Raw genomic sequence first — 26184 nt, forward strand, 5'->3', positions numbered from 1 at the left:
TCCCATTCTGTCATTTGAGGTTTTTCATCCGTGCCATCTCCTTTTGGTATGGGATCATTTTTATGATGAGTAGCGAATTCAATAACCTTTTTCAGAGTATCAGACTTAATTTTCATTAGAGGAAGAACTTCATCCAATTCATCTTCGCCTAAACTTTCAATCATTGTTTTTATCATATATGAGCGCTTAGCGATTGCTAACTCCACGTCAAGAACGACTCCGTCTGAACATTGCAAATGCAGGAGTGGCCCCTGTAATAAAATTCAAAAAGATATTAGTCAAATGGTTTACATTTATTTCATTGATTGTAGCAATAGAGTTAGTAATATTATTCTATTTTTACTACCTATACACTTTGTAAACTGAACAACAATAAAAGTTCTTGTCAAAAAAATCAAAATAGATGATAAATATTTAAATTTTGTTTCGAAATAGAACTGATAGTTATTAAGTGGTAGTATTTGGTAATAAATGATATCTAGTTAGACTCATTTCTACACTACGTATACAATAAGTATGAATAACTATACAATAAAAATAATTTAACTCGATAAAGTTTTCAGAAATTTAAAAAATACGCCTTCGATGCATTGGGTGCCGCCTACCCAAATACAAAGACCAATCACAGCACATTCATTTCGAAAGTACGATCGATCCAATACTTGAGTGAGAGCAGATGTTCAACGGATAAAGCCACGCAACAATCGGAACAGAAACGGTAAAGTTATTGGCAATAGCAAATTGCTGCTCTAGGCCATGAAAAACAAAATATTTTCAAAGGACTTGTAATTCGTGTCCGAGTCTGTAAAGCACGGGCTCTGGGGCTTTCTTTTTTCATGGCTCAGACCTTGTGTCTATTTGATTTCGAAATAATGCTCTACACGCGTTACAACATATACACGCAGTGGTTGGGAATTTAAACTAGTTGACGAATATGTTAACCTAATTGTCTTACGACGTCTGAATTAAAAACTTACCTCGCCAGAGTTTTCTTGATTTGAAGCCATATTGTCAACGAGATATTTAAGCTGTCTTGTTGCTACGTCGAAAGATCCAAACACTGTGAGACTAACGTTTATTTTTCGAATCTTTCATACCCGAAAGCGTAGACGGTCTGCGTCAACTGGTGTCGGATAGTGGGGAGAGGCAACTTACTTACACACCCAAACGACCGTTACATCTATTTCGGGACCTTTCATTGCTTTTCACATCTTTCACTCCGAGCCATGTATTCAGACTTTTCATTAACTGACGTCATAAGAATCTTCTAGATTCTTCTACTTCTTTCTCAATCACCAATGTTTTTTCGGGTATACTTAATAAACAAATTATTATATATTCTCAGTATAGTATTTGTAAAAATATAGTGTTTAAACCAAATCGATCGGTTCAAAGCTCGATCCGATGCGTTACCAAAAACCACCGCAGCAGCCGATTATGATAAGCTACTTCGATTAGATTACTTATTTTGTCTACTTATTAACCATCCATTCAAACTCTATCATAATGTCCCATCGTAAAATAATAATAAAATCGTTGTTTAAATATTAAATGGTACATGAACGTTGAATTAATAATAAAGTGACTAGAACATTATTTGCCGTGTCTCCGTCACCGTTCGACAGAGCTACTCATTGTTATCAGTTAAACTTTATATTAAATTTATGTTAAACAAATTTGAATCACAGCTATTCACTACATCAAAATTTTATTCAAATTCATAGTTAATTATTCTTACATCATTGTTACGTGCGAATAATTGTTTGTTATTACTGTAATATCAACCATTTTGATGTAAACAATGTACCATGAGATATCGTTGGAAAGTTAATTTTTCCATCATTTCTAATTTCCAATCCTCTTATCATTAACAATCATACTTTTTCAGCCTCTTTCATTAAAACATTCAAATTTTCCAGTATCTCCTAGTTCCTCCATCCCACTCCAGCCAGGCCCGCCGACCGTATTTCTGGATATAAAAAGAACAAAAAAATAAGAGGAAATCAATCAAGGAATTCAAGAAAAGTATGTACTTTCCAATTAATTTACATCTTCCTTTTCACGACCGTGACTTTATTCAGCAGCATGCGGTTCATTGCCGAGGCGCGGAATAGTCACCTCACCCACGATAATTTTCCCAACACGGTCCCAGCACGGATGCGGACCGCCGTGAAATGTTTATGAGGTCGCAGGAACGTGTAAGAACGTAAGAATAGTCGACATTTTGATAGTGTTTTTCTATTGCTACTTTGGTGATTTAGAGGACGAATGTGGACAGACGAAAGGACCATCATGTTTTCTTATAAATACGACTACGTACTCAATTTATAAGTCGCCTAACGAGTATCAAACCTCATCTAAAAAAAGCAATTGATTACGTTGTTCGACAAAAAATTTTCTCATTTTTTCGATTATTGTATCAGATTTTTGATATGTTCTACATTAAACCAAGATAATCGCCATTTAACATGCCCCGCTAAATAAAGGGAAAATCTCAGTATGAAAAAAGTAAACTTTATGGTTTATTTTTGATTTTTCCTTGTGAAAATTAAAAATTATCGAAAAATCTAACTGCACCATGAGAAAGCGGAGAAAATTTTCTATCGAAACCTCATATTCATTTATATTTTCAGTCAAATAAATAGCTTTTACGAGCGAGTTTCTGTTACCTTGTTCTCCGATCTCTGCTGTCAAGCCATTATCAGCGCGATCTCGCGGTTCTCAGTGTTGCGCGTCTCGAAATTTGCGCGTATAACATTTTAATTCATCGAGCGATTCATCGAGGCTGGACAGAGTCCGAAATTTTCGACCGTTACAAACGGTAGACCCACCGCTGCACTTGGCTCTGCACCACGGCCACTGGAAAACGGCCGAATTGCTCTTGAGTCGAGGTCACGCCGATCCAACCGCGACCAGCAGAGACGGATTCACGGCTATGCACGTGCTCAGTCAGAATCGGGAATGCGATACGGTCTTGGCGCAGACGTTGTTGTACGGCGGCGTCACCGTGCGAGTCGACGCTTGGGACGAATTCGGAAACACACCGTTTCACCTGGCCCTGCACTATGGCAACGCAAAGATGGTCGAGTTGCTGTTGAAGCACGGCGCGAACCCCAATTTCGTCAACGGCGCCCAGATGGTTCCGCTGCACGTTATCTCGAGGCGGGACCGCTACGGCAACCCGGCGGAGCTGTTCTTCGGCGTCGCGGCGGACGAGATGTATCTGTCGATGAAGGTCGACGTCCGGGACAATAAAGGCAACACACCCCTGCACTACTTCCTGCAACGGGGACTAAAGCGAGTGGTCGATCTTCTGCTGAAGCGCGGCGTGGATCCGAATCTGGCCGGCGCCGGCGGCGGCAATTGCCTGCACATCCTCTGCAGGCAGCAGTGCGACGGAGAGCTGATCGACGCCTTCTTCGAGGTCCTCAACGACAGACGCCAGCTGATGCAGGTCAATGCTCGGGACGAGCGCGGCGACACTCCGCTGCACTTGGCTCTGCAACACAACGACAAGGCCATGGCCGAGCTCCTGCTGAGGAGCGGCGGCGACGCGCTTCAGGCCAATAACGAGGGAGACACGCCCCTGCTCATGATGAGTCGAAATCACGACGAGTGCCGCGACCTGCTGGATATACTGAGTGGTCTCACCTTGTATCAACCTCAAACGGTACAGGTCGACGGGGCAGTTCGGACACTACGGTTATCAGCACCGTCGTCTGAGGAATTTTTTCGTCCACGCATTATTTAAACAAAGAGATAAGCAATGATTGGCCGGCAAAATTGTTCTTGAAAATTTTAACAAGATTCATTTCGATTATTTTTTATTGATAAGCACACGATCGTTTGTAATAACAGATTTTAACATGTACATACATAATTGTTACCCAATTTAATGGCCAATTGTAAAAGTTTAAATAATGTAAGGAAATAACGATTATTGATAATTATCAACTCACTAATTAATTTTTTAATAAACCAACATTAAATGGAAAAATTTCAAACGTATTGCCTTTATTTCAAGAATATATTCGACGTCAAACATTATATAATTATGAAATAAATAATTGTAATATATATAATTATAATTAATAATTAATAATAATCATTCAACAACAATAATATCTGATAATTACATCGTCTCTACTCAAAATATTTTATGCCTCATCCTTTTTTTAACGGATTCGCCTTACTTTTCGGAATGTGACTTATATCTTTATTATAATTTAAAATGAAAATTTAATATACATAAAATGATTGATGAAATTTGAAATTGCTCCTCGCAGCGCTTATCCTCCTGAGAAAAATGCGTCGCGCTGTCGACGTTGTCAAGCTCCCAAAGCTTTGCTACCTGCGCTGAGATCGCCGGCTCAGTACATGTATGGAAAGTCCTTATGGCCAAGTTGGAGAATTTTGTCTCACCCGGTAGCGCCCGTCCCGTCAGAATCCATCCCGAACACAGTGTCCTGAGCTACGGGTGTGCCGACAGGTCCTTTGACCAATCCATTCAAGATGATAGATGAATATGGGTCTGCGCCGAGTACGCAATCGACCTTTGCCGGCTGGGCAAACCTTGGATCGGCCCAGCCTCAGACTCCTCGCGTGCGGCCACACTTCAAGCGAAAGCTTATTTTGCGGCAAGCACTGCGTCAAATCCGTCATGACGAGCATCTGCAGATCCACAGCGAAGTCCGGGTGCCGAGCCGACCTGACCCTGCAATGCATCTCGGAGTGCGTCCTTGACGATGTGGCGGCGCCCAGGCCAACGACGTTCAGCGGTTGTATGCGGGTAATCTTCAAGTTCAATTGCTGTGCAATTCGCCAAGTTATGAACGTCCTCTCCGAGTACGGGTCGATCAGAGCTCGAACGGGCGATGCTCGGCCATCCGCAGCCACCACCAGTATCATCGCTGTAGCCAGCAAGACCTCAGCATCGGTCGTTATCGCGTGCGCATTAACCGTGCGCAGCTCGCAATTGCCCGCTGCTGAATCCCGTCCGTCATCATGCTGTTCCTCGATGTTGCTTGATCATCTTGAGCGGGTATTCCTGTTTCCATCGGTGTGAAGCTTCGTGCGATGTTTGCCTTTGCACACCAAACACCGCGATTGAGATGGGCATCTATCGACGACGTGCGATTTGTGCAGGCAATTCAAGCACAGGCGCTTATTTTTGCAGACATCAAAGCGCTGCTGCTGATTCATGGCGATAAATCTGTGACATCGATGCAGCCAGTGCCCAGCCTGGCACGAATCACACACCAGGACAGCTCTTGAATCCGATGATTCCGCGATCAGCGTGTTGTTGACTAGCACTCTGATGGTGATGATCTCTCTGGTGATGATGATGCCCCATTTGACTATCAGATTCCCCATTAAAAAATGCGTCGGATATGAGGTTTTAAATTTTTTTCCTCCACGTCCTTTTAGGAGGTTTTCATATTTTTGTGACACCCTGTATAATATGCAAAAATATTATAGTACTTTTTTTCTTTTAAAACGAAATCAGATATTTCTTAAAAAACATCTAAAATACCAAGCGAGCTTAGCGAGTGAGGTGAAAGTGGTAGTGTTAATTAAATTTTGTTATTTTATAGTTGAATATCTGCTTTATTTAGTAATTTTTATTATAAACAATAAGTATTTATAACTAGGTCTCTTATTTAATTAAAACTATTTCATCAAATTTTGAAAAAAGGCATTGACATCATCAGAAGCAGAAGGTGAATGAGCTTCTCTACTTTGGCATCAATATTTCTTTAGTCTTTTTCAGTTCGTCTACTGATTTTGCTGCATAATGTCGGCTTATTGCTTGGGTTACCAAATCTAACAAATCTTTCATATCTAAATAATTGGCTGCTAAAGTAAGTTTAAAAAGAGTGTCCAAATCAACCTGTAACATTATTCAAAAATATTATAAAAATTTTTCTGATTTGTTGAGTAGTACATATAATTTTTGTAAACAATTGAGATTTTAAGCTTATTTCGATAATTCAAGTTATTAAATTCAATCATGGTCCACGAGTAACTTTACGGGATAAGCCGGTATAGATGTTGTATTGATGACAGTATTCAGCAAAGCAAACAAAGGTATAATTTTTGCTCATGCGATTTTATATTTGAATTTTAAGTTAAAATGTTCAACTGAATTCCAATAAAAATAATATTCAAACTTAATATTGCTTAAATACCTCTAGAAATGTTTGATCCCATTCTGTCATTCGAGTTTTTTCATTCTTGCCATATTCGTTTGGCATGGGATCATTTTTATGATGAGTAGCGAATTCAATAACCTTTCCCAGAATATCAGACTTAAGATATGGTAGAGAAAGAACTTCATCCAAGTTATCTTCGCCTAAACTTTCAACCAATGTTTTTATCATTATTGAGCGCTTAGCGATTGCTAACTCCACGTCAAAAACGACTTCGTCAGAACTTTGCAAATGCAGGATTGGCCCCTGTAATAAAATTAAAAAAGATATTAGTCAAATGGTTTACATTTATTCCATTGATTGTAGCAATAAAGTTAGTAATATTATTCTATTTTCACTACCTATACACTTTGTAAACTGAACAACAATAAAAATTCTTGTAAACAAATCAGAATAAACGATAGATATTTAAATAAATATTTAAATTTTGTTTCGGAATAGAACTGATAGTTATTAACTGGTAGTATTTGATAATAATTAATATCTAGTTAGACTCATTTCTATACTACGTATACAATAAGTATGAATTAGTATACAATAAAAATAAATTAACTCGATCGCGTTATCAGAAATTGAAAAATACAAAATTTCAAAGGACGTGTAATTCGTATCCGAGTCTGTAAAGCACGGGCTCTGGGGCTTTCTTTTTTCATGGCTCAGACCTTTATTCTATCTGATTTCGAAACAATTCTCTACACACGTTACAACACATACACGCACAACACATACGACGTCAGAATGAAAAACTTACCTTGCTAGAGTTTTCTTGATTTGAAGCCATATTGTCAACGAGATATTTAAGCTGCCTTGTTGTTACGTCGCAAGATCTAAACACTGTGAGACTAACGTTTATATTTCGAATCTTTCATACCCGAAAGCGTAGACGGTCAAGCCATCTGGTGTCGGATAGTGGGGAGAGGCAAAGAGTCATTCGTACGGCGAGACACACTTTCACATGTTCATTCTCATAAGAAAAAGATCGATTCACAGATTATTTTAATGTTCGTGGACTAGGAGTAAATGCTGCTAAAGCAGCTTTTTTACATTGACAGTTAAAGTTGAAATTAAGGCTGTGCGAGTACTCGAAATAACTCGACTCGTCGAACTCGAGTTTTTTCCTCGAGTTCGAGTCGAGTACTCGAGTTTTTTCAGGTACTCGCATTTTTTTCGAGTTTCAATTCTGAATATATTATCTTGTAGGAAATACGTAAGTTTTAACAAACTTTATTTAAACCAGCAGGATATAATTAACTGCTCCATAATCTGCAAAGCTGTTCAGAGTTAATGATTCTAGCACTGTCGATTCGTTGATTTATCTTATTTATAGCTTCAGAAATCATTGTCTGCTTGACGTGGGATCCTTGAGTCATTTGCAATTAATATACACTAGTTTACATCGTTGAATGCACTCAGACGTCCGTAATAAGACTTTCTGTTTCACTAAAGCAGCAATTAAAACTAGGCTATCCAATATCCTACTGAAATAGCAAAGCACAAAAGTTTCGACATAAACAATGCGTAGATATCGTCAGGTTTGAATTCGTTTCCAAAGAGCTTATCATAATCTCCGAATTGAATTGTCGACTGATGCATATGCACGGATGACAAACTCAAACTTCTTTCTGCGTGTTGCCCGCGCAAGTACACAAATGAGTCTGAATTCGATGCCCAGCTGCTTGTTTATGACTCGCTGGCATGTACCATATAAGTTATGCATGTATCTGTGCATATTATATTAACGCAAGTTATGAACTATTTCGTTATTGGGGCCAACGGTGTATCGAAATTTTACATAAATTCAATTCAGATGTTTGCAAATATGTTATATTGATTCGTTTGAAGCTTATCAACAGCAATTCAATTTTTTTAATTCCATTCAATTTTTTTTGTGGCAAATTACGGGAATTTTTTTAATGACAGAAAATATATAGACGTGTATGAGGAATTCATTAAAAACGCCTTTTTAACACTGCGTTCGCGAAACACGGGTTTTCTAACCTTAAAGCGTCAGAAAACCCTAGTTTCTCGCAAGCAGAGTTAAAAAATATCGTTTGCAACTAGTCCGCGAGGAAGTTGACTCACCCAGGAGTCTTTGCACCCTCGCTACGCTCGGATGAAAACAACTCCTGGATGAGTCAACTGCTTCGCGCACTTGTTACAAAATATACTATTTTGGAGTTATATTCTAGACAAATTTTTTTTCCCCCTACACGGATGCGGACCGCCGGGAAATGTTTATGAGGTCGCAGGAACGTGTAAAAACGTAAGAATAGTCGACATTTTGATAGTGTTTTTCTATTGCTACTTTGGTGATTTAGAGGACGAATGTGGACAGACGAAAGGACCATCATGTTTTCTCATAAATACGACTACGTACTCAATTTAAAAGTCGCCTAAAGAGTATCAAACCTCATCTAAAAAAATTAATTGATTACGTTGTTCGACAGAAAATTTTCTCATTTTTCCGATTATGGTATCAGATTTTTGATATGTTCTACATAAAGCAAGAAAATCGAAATGAAAAAAGTGAACTTTATGGTTTATTTTTGATTTTTCCTTGTGAAAATTAAAAATTATCGAGAAATCTAACTGCACCATGAGAAAGTGGAGAAAATTTTCTATCGAAACCACATATTCATTTATATTTTCAGTCAAATTAATAGGTTTTACGAGCGAGTTTGTGTTACCTTGTTCTCTGATCTCTGCTGTCAAGCCATTTTCAGCGCGGTCGCGAGGTTCTCAGTGTTGAGCGTCTCGAAATTTGCGCGTATAACATTTTAATTCAACTGACAATATAAATGAACTTGAGGTTTTGATAGGGAATTTTCTCAGCTTTCTTATAGTTCAGTCCGATTTTTTCATGACTTTAATGCCAGCACAGTGCTTACTCTTAAAATCGTACCTTCTCATTGAGTTGAGTAATCAGAGTGGTTTCTCAAGCAGTAAAGCACCAGATGTGAAACATCGATACTTGTGCTGGCATTTTCTGAATTTTCTTTTTTATTTAAATTTATTTATTTATTTTTTTTTTGATTTTCTAGTTTCTAGTTTGTTTCTTACTTTTTTTTACTTATTTGTTTTATTAATTTTTCCACGAGGTAATTGGGATCTTGTCCGAGTTCGAGAAATTTTTTAACGATTTCTTGGCAGCCAAACATGCAGGTCACATGAAAATGAGAGTAGCCGGATTCGTCCGTGTAATTCACGTCTGTTCAACTGTAAATTTTAAAAAGATCATGGACTATGGTTCGGAACTTGAATCTAACCGCGTGATGTACTGGTGTGGTGCGACGCAACGATATCTTGCCGTTCGTATCAACTTTGGGCTCGTCTTTGTAGCCGCTGCGAGCCACGAAGCCGATGAATTGTCTTCCAGAATAATTTATGGAATCCAAGAGAAGACGCTCGATCTGTTTGGATCGAAAAATGGCTCCGAGGTTTGGAAGTTGGCCATTCCATGTACTAAATAAGTTTTCAAGTCGCTGGATAAATTCTTTTCGCTCCTCTTTTTTCTTCCAATTGACACTGTCTCGCAAGCTCTTTAATAGTTCTATTTTTTGTTGATCATTGAAACTTACATCGGATTCATTATACGACATCATTGTACGCACTCTAGAACACAAACACAACCCCTTATAACTTGAAAAAAACTGTTTTTTTTCACTCGCTGCAGTCGATGCGATTTTTCTTTTATCTGTGCACGCTGCGGCGTCGTAACCTGTACTGGCAATGCCGTGAACGTGTACTACGATTTGTACAGAAAGTGACCGAAGCTGTGGAAAATTACAGAAATTTTATTCAGAGTAGTGAAACATATGCTGTGTAAAACACATGTGGCTATGTTAGGCAATAGGCCCCGCTTCTAATTCGATGGACTTGAATACTTTCTGATCATTGCTGATGTAAATGGCTCTATCCGTGTCTTCCAACAACCGGAGTAGAGACGGACATGCAAGAAAGAGAAAGTGTGAAGTGAAACAGAGACGTAGGAATTAGTCTGCCTCAGGATTTTATAAGCTTATATTGAAACCACGGGATTATATTTTTGTAAATGAATGACACATTTCTGATCCAGTCAAAATCATATTCATTAAATTTGGGATGATTTTTTTTAATTTTCAGAAGTCCATGTTCTAGAAAAAGTTGTAACGATTGAAAAGAGATATGAATCATAAGGACTGGACTTGTAGTTTTTTTCAATCATCGGTAAGAACTGAAAAGAGTAGTTTCGAGAAAAAAGCGTTCGAAGTTTTGTTCTGTACATATCAAGCACGCTAGTAGCTAGCTGTCTTAGCAAGGTTATGGTGGGGCTTTAGCAGCCGAATTTAACGTCAGATATAGGATTAAAGAAACTTAATTTATTGATTACAGTAGACGAAGGGAAAGAGGTTTTTTAACGAAAATTTTTTTAAATGAACATAATTAAATGAAGATGATACTCGTGAAAATCTTTCATTCATTCACAAAAACTCCGCAGTTCCCATATAATTGTAAAAAATGTTAAGGAACAAAAGTTATGAACAGTTAAACAACAAAAAACACGTGTGTCTGACACATATTTTTTGCGTCCATGGGGTGTAGACATAAAAGTCCAATTGTTACAATATCAAAAATTCAACATGGTGGACAACAAAATGGCGCCTCGTAAAAAAAACCATGTATAAACTTGGTCAATTTTTTATCTGCTAACCAAGCATCTAGGAAAAAAACTTTACTTAAAAAAACTCCTTATAATTGTTCAAAAAAGACCCCTGAATTATTTCAGAATTTTCCGGGGAAATTTTTGTATTTTTGAAAGTGGTCAGAAATCAAAAATACCAAAAATGACCCATAAAAATCTTAAAAAATTCAGACATATTCTATAAAATATTCTAAGACATTTATAACGTATAACTCTTTTTTGTCAAGTTCTTTATTACAAGTAGAAAAATTAAATTATAATTATTCTAAGAACATAATTAGTTTTCATAACTCGAAAATGAAGAACTCGACGAAAAAGTGTTATACGTTATAAAAGTCTTAGAATATTTCAAAGAACATTTCTGTATTTTTTAAGATTTTTATGGATCATTTTTGGTAATTTTGATTTCTGACCATTTTCAAAAATACAAAAATTTCCCCGGAAAATTCTGAAATAATTCAGGGGTCTTTTTTGAACAATTATAAGGAGTTTTTCTAAGTAAAGTTTTTTTCCTAGATGCTTGGTTAGCAGATAAAAAAATTGATCAAGTTTATACATGGTTTTTTTTATACGAGGCGCCATTTTGTTGTCCACCATGTTGAATTTTCGATATTGTAACAATTGGACTTTTATGTATACACCCCATGGACGCAAAAAATATGTGTCAGACACACGGATGAAGTCTTTTTTGATTCAAAAATTTAGGTCGAATCAAATTTTTTTTCAAAAAAATCGTGTTTTTTGTTGTGTAACTGTTCATAACTTTTGTTCCTTAACATTTTTTACAATTCTGACACTGGATTCGAAAAGTTCATAAAATTTCCCATCAAAAATGACTATTTAAACATTTTTCAGATATTTTTTCACAGAGCTTATAGCACCGGAAAAAATGTGGGAAATTTCGTCCGTTTGGCCAGAAACGGATTAATTTTTTTTGTGCTGGGTTCTAGTTTAATTACTTGCTTCATTCGCATTTCATAAATAAAATAGGAACGATAATTTTTTACGAGGACGCTCTTTGTCAATGAATAGGAAGCGGTTTTTTTCTTTTAAATCGAAATGAGACATTTTTCAAAAAAAATCTCAAATACAGAGCAAGCGTAGCGAGTAAGGTTAAATAACTAGTGTTAATTAAGTTTTTATACTTTAATAGTTGAATATCTGCTTTATTTAGTAATTTTTATCACGAACAATAAGTATTTATAACTAGGTCTCTTATTTAATTAAAACTATTTCGTCTAATTTTAAAAAAAGGCATTGACATCATCAGAAGCAGAGGGTGGATAAACTATTCTACTTTGGCATCAATATTTCTGAAGTCTTCTGCAGTCCGTCTACTGATGTACCTTTAAAATGTCCTTTGGCTATTGTTTGGGTTACCAAATCTAACAAATCTTTCATATCTAAATAATTGGCTGCTAAAGTAAGTTCAAAAAGAGTGTCCAAATCAACCTGTAACATTATTCAAAAATATTATAAAAATTTTTCTGATTTGTTAAGTAGTACATATAATTTTTGTAAACAATTGAGATTTTAAGCTTATTTCGATAATTCAAGTTATTAAATTCAATCATGGTCCACGTGTATACACTACTAACTTTACGGCATAAGCAGGTATAGATGTTGTATTGATGACAGTATTCAGCAAAGCAAACAAAGATATAATTTCTGCTCGTGTGATTTTAAATTCGAATTTTGAGTTTAAATGTTCAACTAAATTCCAACAAAAAGAATATTCAAACTTAATATTGATTAAATACCTTTAGAAATGTTTGATCCCATTCTGTCATTTGAGTTTTTTCATCCGTGCCATCTTCTTTTGGCATGGGATCATTTTTATGATGAGTAGCGAATTCAATAACCTTTTCCAGAGTATTAGACTTGACATTTTTTAGAGGAAGAACTTCATCCAATTCTTCTTCGCCTAAACTTTCAACCATTGTTTTTACCATATATGAGCGCTTAGCGATTTCTAACTCCACGTCAAAAACGACTCCGTCAGAACTTTGCAAATGCAGGATTGGCCCCTGTAATAAAATTAAAAAAGATATTAGTCAAATGGTTTACATTTATTTCATTGATTGTAGCAGTAGAGTTAGCAATATTATTCTATTTTTACCACCTATACACTTTGTAAACCGAACAACAATAAAAATTCTTGTAATCAAATCAGAATAAATGATAGATATTTATATTTTGTTTCGAAATAGAACCGATAGTTATTAACTAGTAGTATTTGGTAATAAATGCTATCTAGTTAGACTCATTTTTTCACTACGTATACAATTATTATGAATAAATATACAATAAAAATAAGTTAACTTGATTAAGTTTTCAGAAATTTAAAAAATACGCCTTCGATGCATCGGGTGCCGCCTACCTAAATACAAAGACCAATCACAGCACATTCATTTCGAAAGTACGATCGATCCAATAATTGAGTGAGAGCAAATGTTCAACGGATAAAGCCACGAGGTTGGTCCCCTGATTTCGACAGTGAAAAGAAAAAAAAATTGCTCATCGCGCGACCAGCTGTCAAAATTTGACGGTAATTATTTTTTATAAAATTTTTTATAAAATATAATAAATTATGTCAATATTTTTGCAAATAGCTTCCTATTGAAAATATGATTTTTTCCTACTTTCACATATGAAATTCTGATAAGCCTATTTCAAAAATGATGAATTCCAACGTAAAATTCAAGTACAGGTTCTTTTTCAATAACTTCTTCAAAAGTCTCTTTGCTTACTATTAAGTGAAATAATCGGAACAGAAACGGTGTGGTAAAGTTATTGTCAATATTATATTGCTGCTCTAGGCCATGAAAAACAAAATATTTTCAAAGGACGTGTAATTCGGGTCCGAGTCCGTAAAGCACGGGCTCTGGGGCTTTCTTTTTTCATGGCTCAGAGCTTTATTCTATCTGATTTCGAAACAATGCTCTACACACGTTACAACACATACACGCACAACACATACAACGTCAGAATGAAAAATTTACCTTGCTAGAGTTTTCTTGATTTGAAGCCATATTGTCAACGAGATATTTACGTTGCCTTGTTGCTACGTCGAAAGATCCAAACACTGTGAGACTAACGTTTATTTTTCGAATCTTTCATACCCGAAAGCGTAGACGGTCTGCGTCAACTGGTGTCGGATAGTGGGGAGAGGCAACTTACTTACACACCCAAACGACCGTTACATCTATTTCGGGACCTTTCATTGCTTTTCACATCTTTCACTCCGATCCATGTATTCAGACTTTTCATTAACTGACGTCATAAGAATCTTCTAGATTCTTCTACTTCTTTCTCAATCACCAATGTTTTTTCGGATATACTTAATAAACAAATTATTATACATTCTCAGTATAGTATTTGTAAAAATATAGTTTTTAAACCAAATCTATCGGTACAAAACTCGATCCGATGCGTTGCCAAGAACCACCGCAGCAGCCGATTATTATAAGCTACTTCGATTAGATTACTTATTATGTCTACTTATTAACTATCCATTCAAACTCTATCATAATATCCCATCGTAAAATAATAATAAAATCCTTGTTTAAATATTAAATGGCGCATGAGCGTTGAATTAAATAATAAAGTAACTAGAACATCATTTGCCATGTCTCTGTCAGAGCGCCGACAGAGCTACTTTTTATGGGGAGGCTCTCGTGAGACTCGATCAAAAAATCGGTTTGGTTAAAAAGTTATAGGCAGAAAACCGGAGCTGTCTTTTTACGAGCGAACGATATATGTATGTATGTATGTATGTATGTACATTCGCTTTCTAAAACTTTAATTACGTTTTTCTCGAAACCATGTTTTCTGAATCGGGCGCCAAGATATCTCAAAAAGTACCGCACTTAAAGACACACTTTTTTTTATTTTAAAGCTAATTAAATTGTCTGGAGGTTACACCTAAAAAATTATTAATTTTTTCGTTGTTATTATTTTTTAGAGCCATTAAAAGAGCCAAAAAAAGTCAAAAAAAAAATTTTTTTCCGAAGTCCGCCGCTTTATCAATTTTTAATTTTTTTGCAATTATTTAGGTTTAACCGCTAGCAAATGTCATCTCTGTTAAGAGGAACTTCGAATTTTTGGTTTCGGGCAAAAACTGAAGGCGCTAGCTTGGCGCCCGTTGAGGTACCTTTTTTTAACACGACCTCCATCAAACGCTGATAGGGGATAAATAATTCGATATTTTGGTCCGAAAAAATTTGTAAATATAGTTAATTACATACTGTATAAAAATACCAAAAAACTTGAGCATCACTTCCTTCCACGAAAAAAAAACACGTCATTTTTGAGGTGCTAGATAATTTTTTTTTATTTCATATTTTTTTTTTAATGAGTCTACCGATTGAAAGTGACCTATGAGTTCGATCACCTCGCCCGTGTAAGCGACCCCGGTGCCGTAACTCAATCGGTACGCTCTGAATTATCACGACAACTGACTATTTTTTAAGGAGGTGCAAATTAATATCGAGGCTTGTGATCTTTTCATTCGGTATAAAAAATTTAGCCGTCTCTTGGTGCGCGTTGAGTTGGTCGTTAAGCGCGCGCACACACACATGCAGTACGATACATCGCGGCGTTACACAGCACGTACTCGCTCGGGTCAATCTTCTCCTTTCTATGCCTCGCGCCCGCGTGCGACGTGATCCATCTCGACGGAACGACGATACAGCATCCCTAGGCGCCCTTTCGACGCGCGATCGCAGAGTAAGAAAAGTTTCGAGGCGTACAATGGCACCTATACAGAGGGAGCAAGAGAGAGAGAGAGAGAGAGAGAGAGAGATGAAGAGATGGAGAGCTGACTATATGCGTTCGCCAGACTTTACAAAAGCTGCAGCAACTTCGACGCGCTCGCTACCATATACAGCTATATACGAGTACACACGTAGCAGTCATACAAATAGTAGATCCTTGCCCGGCGCTCGAAAAGGGATCGAATGAATTCGACTCGATCGACGCGCGAACTTATACGACGACGGCAGCTCGTCAAAGGGATCCGACGCGCCAGATAAGCTCTTTCCGAGCTTCGAGCATAATACTAATATAAAGGGCCAGTGTCGCGCATTGTGCGAGTGTACGTATGTAACTCCTAACTTTTGCTACTTCTTCTCCTTCTTCGGCCTTTGCTTCTTTTTTTTTTTATCTCGATTTTCGGATGGTATAATAGCCTTTTTTCCAGACAATGGAGCTGGTTTGAAAAGCGACGAGAGAGTGAAATTTTTCTTTTTTCGTCGTATTAGGAAACCTTTGATAGGCTAAAACGATTATTTGTATTTAATAAAATAAAAAAAAAAAAAGAAAGGGAGCGCACGATGATATTCAATTGGGCTTGACAATCGAATAGCTTTACAGCGGTAGAGCTTGGATTTCATTGTTTTAATTGAATAGTATAGAAGAGTGGATAGGTAGTTGGCTGTAGACAATTACGCGTGTCAGAACAAAGTATTTTTTTTGCAGATTCGCAGGTTGATAAAGATCGAATTTTACGCGTTGAAATAACTGAAAAATAGTTGGCAAGCACGATGAGAATATCTTAACACACGACTTGCTTCGAATTTATGTCGAATAAATTCTAAATGACTCGATAATCATTGATACGAAGATTTACAACCTAACGAAGGATTAGTTCAGATTTCTGAATGCGAAAAATACGAGCAGTTCATCCAAATAATAATGGAGAAAAGCACCATCAAAATAGGAAAACGTATACACGAGCTAAATAATAATATCGATATCATCGTGGTAAAAGACAATGCATCTACCCTTCGAGCCCTGATCGGGACAGCGATGAATGCTCGAAAGATAATAATTAGTTCTCGGTAGCGCTGCCGAAACGAATGATACAAGCAACCCGATGACTAAGCGCGAAAAATTCCCGCACGCATATCGATGCCCGTCATTCTAAATTTATAACGAGGCACTTGACAAAACGTCGACACTGTACGCCGACAACAATCGTGTGCGTATAACTCGTGCGGCAAGCTTAAACGCAAAGAGCCGAGGCTTCGTGCTGTATATACGTGTACTCAGCTTTGGCGAAATAGCCTTTCTCCTTGGCTCCGCAGCTCGGGAGAGCTCTATCTGATTAATGAGTTGCTCAAACCTCTATAACGACTTTTCATCGAGAGAGATCTTCCGCGCGTGTATGTGCGTGTGTATGCGTGTGTATGCACCCGGGCTCGCTCGCGCGATGAAATATTAAAGCTCCTCCTCGCTCGTTCGCTGCACTGTGATAGCGAATCGGGAAAGCAGCTCACACACATACGTATACACCTTCATGCACGCGGTGAAAAGCTTCTGTATTAAGCAAGCGATCATTAATCTCGTAGTTTAATCGCATTTCTCCTTTCTCGCAGCCCCGGCGCAAGCGTCGAGAGTGAGAGAGAGGAAACATCCAACAAGCTCCAAATCTCCCAACAGGCGCATACATACATGTATACATACGCGAACGTACAAGCTGCACTCTTGAAGAGAGAGTGAGTGAGATTACCTCTCCTGCATATAGCCTCTGAAAGCGCGCGCGGCAAAGCTAAACTCGTTTATCGGGCGAAAGAGAGGCGCAACTTTGATCCTCGACGGCAACGACGGTGGTGGTGGTGATGGTGGTGGTTGCGGCGGCGGCGACCGTCGAAGGCAGCGAAAGCTCCGCAGCGGATGATGCACTTTCGGTGCCATATTTACGCCTTCGTTCGTTACGCCTGTGTGTGCGTTGATGTTGCTCTCGACTAGCGCGATGCTTCACTTTTGAGAATCCATTATATGAGCCATTCGCGGTCGTTGGATATAATAATACACGCGTAAAAACTCGCGCCACGCAAAGCAGCTCAATCTCGATCGTATGGATACATGAATCAATATTTAAATTCGTAATGCCTCTGCCCCGTGTATGCATAACGAAGCGCTACTCGCGGCTCTGAGCCCTCGAAATATGACGAGTGCGTGTGCGCGAGTTGTATGTATAGTAGTAGCTCCTCGCGCGGTCGAGTTTAATGGGCGCGAGCTCGCTCTCGCTCGCTCGGAAACTCGTACATTCCCAAAGTTAAACTTTTCGATTGCCGCGCGCGCAAATGAATATTGATTCAGTACTCGTTATTAATGTATTACGTATACGCGCGTATGTATGATCTATCGCTCGAGTTCGGATATAATTTAAAGGATTCTTCTTCTTCTTTTTTTTTTATTAGAGAGAGGAAAAATCCCCATACGGCCGATGCAGACGCGCTTCGTAGAGTAGGTTTCAACTTTAAAGCTCGAATTCTTATGCGCATTACAAGTACTCCTGAGAGAGAGAGAGAGAGAGAAAGAGAAAGAAGTAGCGAGAGAGACAGACAGAAGAGCTTTAAAGAGAATAAACGACGGGAATAAACATTGAAAGTAAGCATTCCTTATTCTCTTGTATTATGTATTCGCGGAAGTAAGAGAGAAAGAGAGAGGGAGTGGGAGGGGTAAAAAAAAGAAAAGTTTCTGTAATATCAATGAGAGAGAGAGAGAGAGAGAGGGGGGGGGGGCACTAGTCAACCGACTACTNGGGGGGGGGGGGGTGAAGAGGTGGAGAGAAAGAGAGAAAAGTCGATAATGGAGAACGAGAGGGATTGCCAGGCAGTATCTCTCTCTATCTACTTCTTTTATTTTTGCTCCCCAACCATCGAAAAATATACAGCCACAATATTGGTGGGCATAGATTTGAATAAATTGCTCCTTTCGCTTGCTTTCATTAGACGGAGAGAAGTCCGAACGAACGAGAGAGAGGGAGAAATGAATTTTTACAAGAAATTTTCTTACTCGAGGTCGTCTACGGCTACTCTACACGCAAAGCTCGCGGATCTTCGTCGTCGCGCCTTGTTGTTATTTGTACGTGTGTGTATACAAAAACGTTTTCTGCTTCTTCGGTCTCTTTGGTAATAATAACGCTCGCTTGCTTACCTCTCTTACCGTTTGTTTTTGTTGCTTTTTCTTTCGCTTTGTTTACACTTTCTTCTTTTAATACAGAACAAAGTCTTAAATGTATTCTCGGGCATTTGAATTTTTTTGTATACGTGTTATACATTCGTTGCTTGTGCAATGTATTTGCGCGGTGCAAGCTCTAATCATAGGTAATGAATACAGTTTCGCGGTGAATTTTATTTTTGCTCATTAATTGCTTAATTTTTTTTCTGTACCTCAGATATCTAGCATATTTCTATCATGAGCTCGTAGGCCACGCTTATAGAGCTCAGTGGTATTGTATTTTTAAGTATATATCCCTTTTGTAACAAATTTTAGCCTCGTATGCTCATTTATAAACTTATGCCATTATTAAAAATGATTCTCTTGTTCTCATTAAGTCTATCACTTAGTATTCTTTGGCGTAGTTTAAGAGGGTCAAAATATGAGAAAAAACCATGATTATATGCTAATTTTCTCACATATTAACATATGCCAACGAGAAGATTGAAATTATGAAACTTATTGCTCTTATAAAAAATGTCACTAGTGCAGTAAATAGATATAAAAATCAAGTCTCTACAAAATTTGTGCAATTTTTCAATTTTGGAGTAGTTATTTTTTTTTATCTAAACCTATATTATCAATAAAAGTTGATTGTCTAAAAGAGCATCAATGAAAACATAAAAACAATGAGTATTTTATTAATTTATATTTAGCTTATGATATGTACGATTTTGTCATTAGCAAAAAAGCAATACGAGGGAAAGAGCCAAATATACTATCACAAAGCTTTCTCTCAGCGGAATCTAAATCAGAATTAGAGAATGCAAATAATGTTAATTTTAAAAATTTTTTAAATAACTCTTATCACGCATCAACAATAAGCTTCTCATAATGAAATTCGTCATTTTGGATCATAAATAAGTAAATGAAATTAGGTAGGTAGAAGGTGGGAATTAACGCTCGAAGCGCTCGGAGCAGCGCGCAGTTCTCCAATAATCCAATGTATACAGAGAAAACGCGAAGAGATAGAGAAAATTAAATAAAGCTTGAATTCTCTCGGAAGAGTTGCTGCATGCGGAATATATACAACAGCTTGTTGACTTCCAAGAGAGAAAGAGACGGCAACAAGATGTAAATTAAATGTCGATATTGCATTTACATTCATCATACGCTTGCTCGATTATCAAAGCAATATTCAAGAATGCAAAATGCATATTTCTCGACCTGCTGCTGCTGCTGCGGCGGCGTAAATTGTTTGCGCGAAACTATATATACATACCTGTACTCCCGCGCGCTTGATTTACACATTTGAATAATGAATTCGCGCGAGATGATATTCGCAACGAGTCGCGCGCGCGCGCACTTTTATGCACTTTTTTTACGATGTATTATTATGACGAGGGTTTTTTTTTTTTTTTCGTCGGGTGTTGTCGTACCGCAGTTACTACTGTATGCTACCATTGCGGTGCGCGAAAAAAAAAGCTTAATGAAAATGGAAAAGTGTACGAATAAAAAAAGTTTTGAATACTAAACGGGCGCAACGTTACACACACGCGATTTATCACGCGGTGCACTGCGCGACACACACACACACACACACACACTTGCTCGCGGCTGGGCCGCTGCTGCTGCACGTTTTACGAAACCGCAAAATATCCCCCACGAGCCTCGATATACGTATATAACAGAAAGAGCTCTAACATTATACGAGCCACCTGTAGCATCATAAATCGAAGTCTCCTTTTGTATCGCGTCGGCTGCCAGAGAGAGAGAGAGAGACAGAGAGACAGAGTCCATACGTATAACAGCTAAAAGCTAGAGAGAGAAAGAGAGAGAGACGAAACTAAATAATATTTATCGAAATTTTCAGCGATTAACGAAACGTCACGAGCATGGGCTCACTGCTGCAATCAGCATTGCCAGGCCACGAAATTATACTGTGCCACAGACAGTGACGATCGATGAAGAAGCAAATCAAAGAATGAAGAAAGATTCGTTATTACTTGTCCAAGATGAGTGCGGGTGTGTTTCATATAACGTCAAAGCTACTAGATAAGAAAAAGAAAATCATTCTTTTTCAATTCTATGAAAATATTAAGAATAAAAGTTAAAAAATTGAGGAGTTGATGTTGCAGACTTACACAACCCAAAGAATGACAATCAATCACAAAATCGTGATTTGAATCAAATCATCGTAAATTGGCCATATTTAAAAATGACTCAATATTTATTAATTCATAGTGATATTTTGTTTATAGAAAATATATATGTGCCACAACAGTGAAATAATTCACTTGAAGGAAGAGCAAAAACTATTGAGTTTATTTTCAATGTCAAGATACACAACGAGCCAATGATCGATACCGATGACGAACGCAAGATGGCGCACAGCCGATTTCTGGAAAACGCGCAGTTTTTTTTTTTTTTTTTTTATATTAAAGTGTTTAGGCCTCATGCGAGACATTTACACTGACTTTATTGAGCATTTAAGCGTTCTGTATACATATAGAGTGTGGATACATACATAAAACAGTTCCATATGGAAAAATTACATAAATTTACATGAATGGATTATATTAAAATTACCTGAAAAAATTGCACTAAGATTACATGAAAAAAAATTACATTGAAGTTACATGAATAATTGTATTAAAATTACAAGGAAAAGTTACATTATTATTACATTATGAGTCTTGAGTTATTACGCCTTACGATCTCTCTGAAAACGCGCAGTTGAAAGATGCAGGATTGTCTTTTATAAAGAACATAGTCAGACTTTTCACTAACGTCTCGGATAAGAAAGGTTCCTTGTTTGAATACTTTCCACTTTTCTTTGTACTTTACTATCGATTTCAAAAATGAGTTCTATTTTTGTGAAAAAAACATTCATAAAAAGCACCACCCCAAAACTCGTTTTGTGTCTTTAAATTACACATTCGTCCCCGGCCCGTAAATTCTGGAACGATGGGTCGCGCGCGACGGTAAGTATAGGTAAAAAGAAAAGAAATAAAGATCCGTAAACGTCCGCGCGACTCTTGCAAAATGACTCGCGGGCGAGTAATCCGACCCGTATACCGCCGTTAAAGTTGCTCGCGCCGTGCCAGCCACGTAACGCATATATCTACCAACTTGGCTCTCGTATTTTTCTCGCTTACGTATATTATATATATATATAGAGAGAGAGAGAGAGAGGATTTCAGTGCCGCTCGCAAGCTCGAAACCCGAAAAACTTTGAAAAGTCCGTGGCGGCGGCGGCGGCGGCGTGCGGAATTTTGCGCGAGCAGCTCTCTGTTTTCTCTCTCTCTCTCTCTCTCTTTAGCGCGAGCGACCAAAATGTACATTGCCGTGTAAAGCCCGGGTGAAAAAGCATATAAAGAATTTCCCGCCGCAGCGAGCGAAGTAATAGTCGCTGATAAGCTCCGGCGCGCGTTACACGTATACATATATGAATGTGGGTGTGCGTGTACACGTATATACAGGTACAGCGTTGCGAGCTTTTGTGTTTACCGCAACGAAAAAAATACTCCTCGAACAAGTCAGCTTATTTTCCGGCTCTTTTGTACGCGTGGCGGGTTTTATGTACATCGGCGAAAAGAAAGAGAAAACGTGTAAACGTGTCGAAGAGACTCGTGCCCGGATTTTCCCAGGAGAGATTATCCTGCGCGCGAGTTGCTTTTCGTCGTCGTCTCCGAAGTCGCCGTATATAGCGCTGCTACACGCGCAGCAATTTATTTCTAGCTTATAAATAAAAAAAACTTTATCGATTACGCGTATGAATTTTCGTCGCGAGCGAGCGAGCCAACGCAACGATCACGAGGTATACGTTGTGTAAGTGTGTGTGTGTTGGTGTGAAAATTGATTGAAAGTGATTTCTGTATTACACTCGCGCGCGCGAGATAAGCAAGGGTAAATGGATTTCTGCAGGAGCGAGCTGGAGAGCGATGCCGAGGGAAAATGAAGTTCTTAAGTGGCTAAATCGAAAATACGTCCTGTATCGTTTTTCGAGCAATCGATTTTTTTTTCCTTCGCCTCGAACGCATACATTTTTTTCTCTCTCGCTCTCTTTTCGTATCCTGACAAATTCGATCTCTATTATTACAAGCAGTCTCGCGCGAGGCGGGGTGAGGAAAAAAAATACATACTCGAGTTCGCGCTACATACGACCGTATTACCGGACCAGCTTCGTAGCTGTACAGTCCAATCTATGGTATGTATAGAAGAGAGAACCGGGGGAAAAATCGAAACAACTTTCTGATTACATCTTTTATCAAGCGTGGCGGAATGTTTTATTTATGTGCCTTGTTTGTCGTGTGAAATTGTATCGGTGTACTACACACACACACACACACACACACACACACTTTTGTACCGAACTATACTCTCTTTCTGTGTACGGCGCGTGCCTTTCAACCTTTATCCGTTTTCTATATATATACACAGCAGCTCCGATGTATGAGGAAAGAGAGAGAGAGAGAGAAAGAAAAAATAAAATAAATAAAAAGAGCAAAATCAAGCGAAATCAGCCTTTCCCTTTGGCTGCGCGCCCTCCTCGGCGAGCTAGCCCGAGCGCAACCACCCCTCCGATCTTCGCGTATGAGACCGGAATAAAAGTTTCGGGCGAGAAATTTAGACATAACCCCGTTTTCCTTTTTCAATTTGTTTCTTCTTCCTTTTTTTTTTTTTACTTTTCTTCTCGTATCGAAAAGCAGCCCCGCAGACTTTACAATTTTTTTTTACTCGCTGTATAGCACGAAAAAAAAAAAGGAAAAACTTTCTTTCTCCGCGAGCACGTGTTGTAAAGAGAACAAAGAAGCTGGCTGCAATATCTTCTCGCGCGCGGAGGCACGCGTTGCTGCCGATGCTTACCGTTCGAGAATTACCCACAGGAATTTCGGGGCAATATAATCCCCCCCCCCCCCCCCCCCCCNAAACACACACATCTCTCGCGGAGGAGCTTTCATTTACCCTCTTATTCCGACGTTAGATACATACCCGGCCCTTCGATTTGTTACAGCGCGCCGCGAATGTATCGATCTTTTCTACCCGCGGTTGCATCTCGTATATTTCGTACGATCTCCGGAACGAACGTACCTCGAGCGTACGAGATAAAATATAAATGTGTGCCACGGGAGGAAAATTTTACTTCCCGATAAATGTCATATTTCGCCAATTCGAAACTCATTTCGCGCGCGCGCGCACAGACAGCCGTCAGACGTCGAACGTTCAAGAGGGGTAGAGAAAAGCAACAGCAACCAAAAAAAAACATGAAGGCGAAGCAAACTTTTATTTAATACACGTCTCTGAGCGAATCAACGAATTGTTTTATTGTTTCCTGCCGCGCCGCCGCACGCACGAAGTGACGCGCGTTCAATCATCGTCCTTACGATCTTATATTATAGACACTCGCACGTAGGAACGATAAAAAAAAAAAAGAAGAAGAAGAAGCAATTACACACACTCGCGACGCGGCCGTGCGGTAAATCTTTGGGTTGGTGCATTTAAAAAATTTGAATACCAAATAAGTGCCATTAAAGGTGTGGGAAAAGTGCGGCTGTAAAAGTTGCTTACAGGTAGGTATATTACGATACAGCAGCTCACCGCATCCAAGGGTGAAGACCTATACGCTATTTTACGTGCGCGCGCGCGCGACGATAAAAGAGCAGCAGCGGCCGGTATAAGAAAAGTTATATATACGGTTCAAAAAAGTGGCAGGCTACAGCTCTCTGCTCTGTGCAAATTGCTAATCAAGAAAAGTTGAGTTTACGCGAGTAAAAAAAAGAAGGAGGAAAGATAGAGAGAGAGAGAGAGAAAAAAAATGAAAAGGAGTATATAAGAAAATCGTTAGCGCGTACTCGAGCGTAAGAGAGGCAATAAAAAAAAATCTTATATTACTCTCGAGCAGTAACGTCGCGAAAGGCTCGCTCTCCTTTCTTTTTTTTTTTCTTTCTTCCCTTCGTCTTACAAAGGACAAATGAAACTTTTTCCAATCTCCGGGGCCCTCTCATTCGTCAGCAGTGGTAGTGGTGGTGGTGGTGGTAGTAGTAGTAGTAGTTGCAGCGAGAGGAAGAGATTCGATTTTTGCGCCACGCGCTTCAAAGGCACGAAGACACACACGCTAGCGTGCGAGTCGGTGGCTGACCATTCGCTGGGTTTAATTGCTCGGACCGAAAAAGACGACGACGACGACGACGACGACGATCGTCTCGAAAGACGCATCAAACGTGCAGCGTAACGGAAAAAGACGACGGGCGCGTGCGAGGCACAAAGTAAGCGCCCACGAGACGCACCGCGCGAAAGAGAGACGGAAAGTGGGAAATCTGCGGACGAAGCTAGACGAGGCCTCTGCGCGCTCACATGTACGAGTATATGAGCAATTCTTTAAGTAAAACGCATTTTTGGAGGTAGGGTTGCGGCAAATTTTTTTTTTCAACCTATACGCGGATACGGACCCCCGGAAAATGTTTTTGGGGGTCCTAGGAACATGTAGCCACGTAGGAACCATTGAAATTTCAATAGTGCTTACTTTTATAGCTACTTTTGTGATTTAGAGGACGAAAAATTATATAATTTTTGTATAACTTTTCGTCTTTAATAATAGTTTTCATTTTTAAAAATAGCTATAAAAGTAAGCACTATTGAAATTTCAATATGTTTCCTATGTGGTTACATGTTTCTAGGACCCCCAAAAACATTTCCCGGGGGTCCTAGAAACCTACGTCCTAGATCCACGTAGGTTGAAAAAAAAAATTTGCCGCGATTCTACCTCCAAAAATGCGCTTTATTTAAAGAATTGCTCATATATGTACGTTATAAAATAGAAAAATATCCACAGTTATCTTGTGTGATAACCGCTGCGAGAAAGATATGAGGTTTTAGATTTTTTTCCTCCACGTCCTTAACCCGTTTGTAGGAGGTTTTCATATTTTTGTGACACCCTATATAATATGCAAAAATATTATAGTACTTACTTCCTTTCTTTTAAAACGAAATCAGATATTTCTCAAAAAACATCTAAAATACCTAGCGAGCTTAGCGAGTGAGGTGACAGCGGTAGTGTTAATTAAATTTTGTTATTTTATAGTTAAATATCTGCTTCATTGAGTAATTTTTATTATGAACAATAAGTATTTATAACTAGGCCTCTTACTTAATTAAAACTATTTCGTCTAATTTTGAAAAAAAAGGCATTGTCATCATCAGAAGCAGAGGGTGGATGAGCTTCTCTACTTTGGCATCAATATTTCTGAAGTCTTCTTCAGTACGTCTACTGCTTTTTTTTTAAAATGTCCGCCTATTCTTTGGGTTACCAAATCTAACAAATCTTTCATATCTAAATAATTGGCT

At 38.4% G+C, this 26184-nt stretch overlaps 4 protein-coding genes and 1 long non-coding RNA gene across 6 annotated transcripts; 2 read left to right on the forward strand and 3 right to left on the reverse strand.

The window, feature by feature from the left end:
- Positions 1-5: 5 nt before the first annotated feature.
- LOC111693220 (E3 ubiquitin ligase complex SCF subunit sconC-like) lies at positions 6-1084 on the reverse strand (the record flags this gene model as incomplete). The annotated part of the gene is made up of 2 exons (XM_023457641.1): positions 978-1084; positions 6-251 (listed from the first exon to the last, which is right to left on the reverse strand). Coding segments are annotated over exons 1-2 (276 nt in total), but the record flags the coding sequence as incomplete, so codon positions are not given.
- Positions 1085-1225: 141 nt separating this feature from the next.
- Positions 1226-2477, forward strand: LOC106655570. 2 transcript variants are annotated; one of them, XR_001339450.1, is made up of 3 exons: positions 1226-1310; positions 1920-2025; positions 2082-2477. It is a non-coding gene; the product is annotated as an uncharacterized LOC106655570 (long non-coding RNA). The 2 variants fall into 2 exon arrangements; XR_001339451.1 differs by having other exon boundaries at positions 2085-2477.
- A 458-nt stretch (positions 2478-2935) lies between these two features.
- Positions 2936-3751, forward strand: LOC106655509 (tankyrase-2-like). Its single transcript, XM_014375930.1, has one exon. It carries the CDS (start codon positions 2936-2938, stop codon positions 3749-3751), a length of 816 nt encoding a protein of 271 aa, XP_014231416.1.
- Positions 3752-5622: 1871 nt separating this feature from the next.
- Positions 5623-7067, reverse strand: LOC111693284 (S-phase kinase-associated protein 1-like). Its single transcript, XM_023457639.1, has 3 exons — positions 6961-7067; positions 6189-6455; positions 5623-5890 (listed from the first exon to the last, which is right to left on the reverse strand). The coding sequence occupies exons 1-3, from the start codon at positions 6988-6990 to the stop codon at positions 5735-5737; spliced, it is 453 nt and encodes a 150-aa protein (XP_023313407.1). The 5' UTR covers positions 6991-7067; the 3' UTR covers positions 5623-5734.
- Positions 7068-12021: 4954 nt separating this feature from the next.
- Positions 12022-13967, reverse strand: LOC111693285 (S-phase kinase-associated protein 1-like). Its single transcript, XM_023457640.1, has 3 exons — positions 13893-13967; positions 12651-12917; positions 12022-12342 (listed from the first exon to the last, which is right to left on the reverse strand). Exons 1-3 carry the CDS (start codon positions 13920-13922, stop codon positions 12184-12186), a joined length of 456 nt encoding a protein of 151 aa, XP_023313408.1. The 5' UTR covers positions 13923-13967; the 3' UTR covers positions 12022-12183.
- Positions 13968-26184: the final 12217 nt, after the last annotated feature.

This window comes from Trichogramma pretiosum, unplaced genomic scaffold (assembly GCF_000599845.2).
Source record: "Trichogramma pretiosum strain Unisexual culture from Peru unplaced genomic scaffold, Tpre_2.0 scaffold215, whole genome shotgun sequence".
Lineage (NCBI taxonomy): Eukaryota > Metazoa > Arthropoda > Insecta > Hymenoptera > Trichogrammatidae > Trichogramma > Trichogramma pretiosum.

Bases quoted from the DNA above. Each gene is read 5' to 3' on its own strand.
- LOC111693285 (XM_023457640.1), bottom strand. From the start codon at position 13,922: ATGGCTTCAAATCAAGAAAACTCTAGCAAG. The intron at 12,918-13,892 runs GTAAATTTTTCA...ATTTTATTACAG, and splicing joins ATCAAGAAAACTCTAGCAAG to GGGCCAATCCTGCATTTGCA. The intron at 12,343-12,650 runs GTATTTAATCAA...ATAATGTTACAG, and splicing joins GGGATCAAACATTTCTAAAG to GTTGATTTGGACACTCTTTT.
- LOC106655509 (XM_014375930.1), top strand. From the start codon at position 2,936: ATGCACGTGCTCAGTCAGAATCGGGAATGCGATACGGTCTTGGCGCAG.
- LOC111693284 (XM_023457639.1), bottom strand. From the start codon at position 6,990: ATGGCTTCAAATCAAGAAAACTCTAGCAAG. The intron at 6,456-6,960 runs GTAAGTTTTTCA...ATTTTATTACAG, and splicing joins ATCAAGAAAACTCTAGCAAG to GGGCCAATCCTGCATTTGCA. The intron at 5,891-6,188 runs GTATTTAAGCAA...ATAATGTTACAG, and splicing joins GGGATCAAACATTTCTAGAG to GTTGATTTGGACACTCTTTT.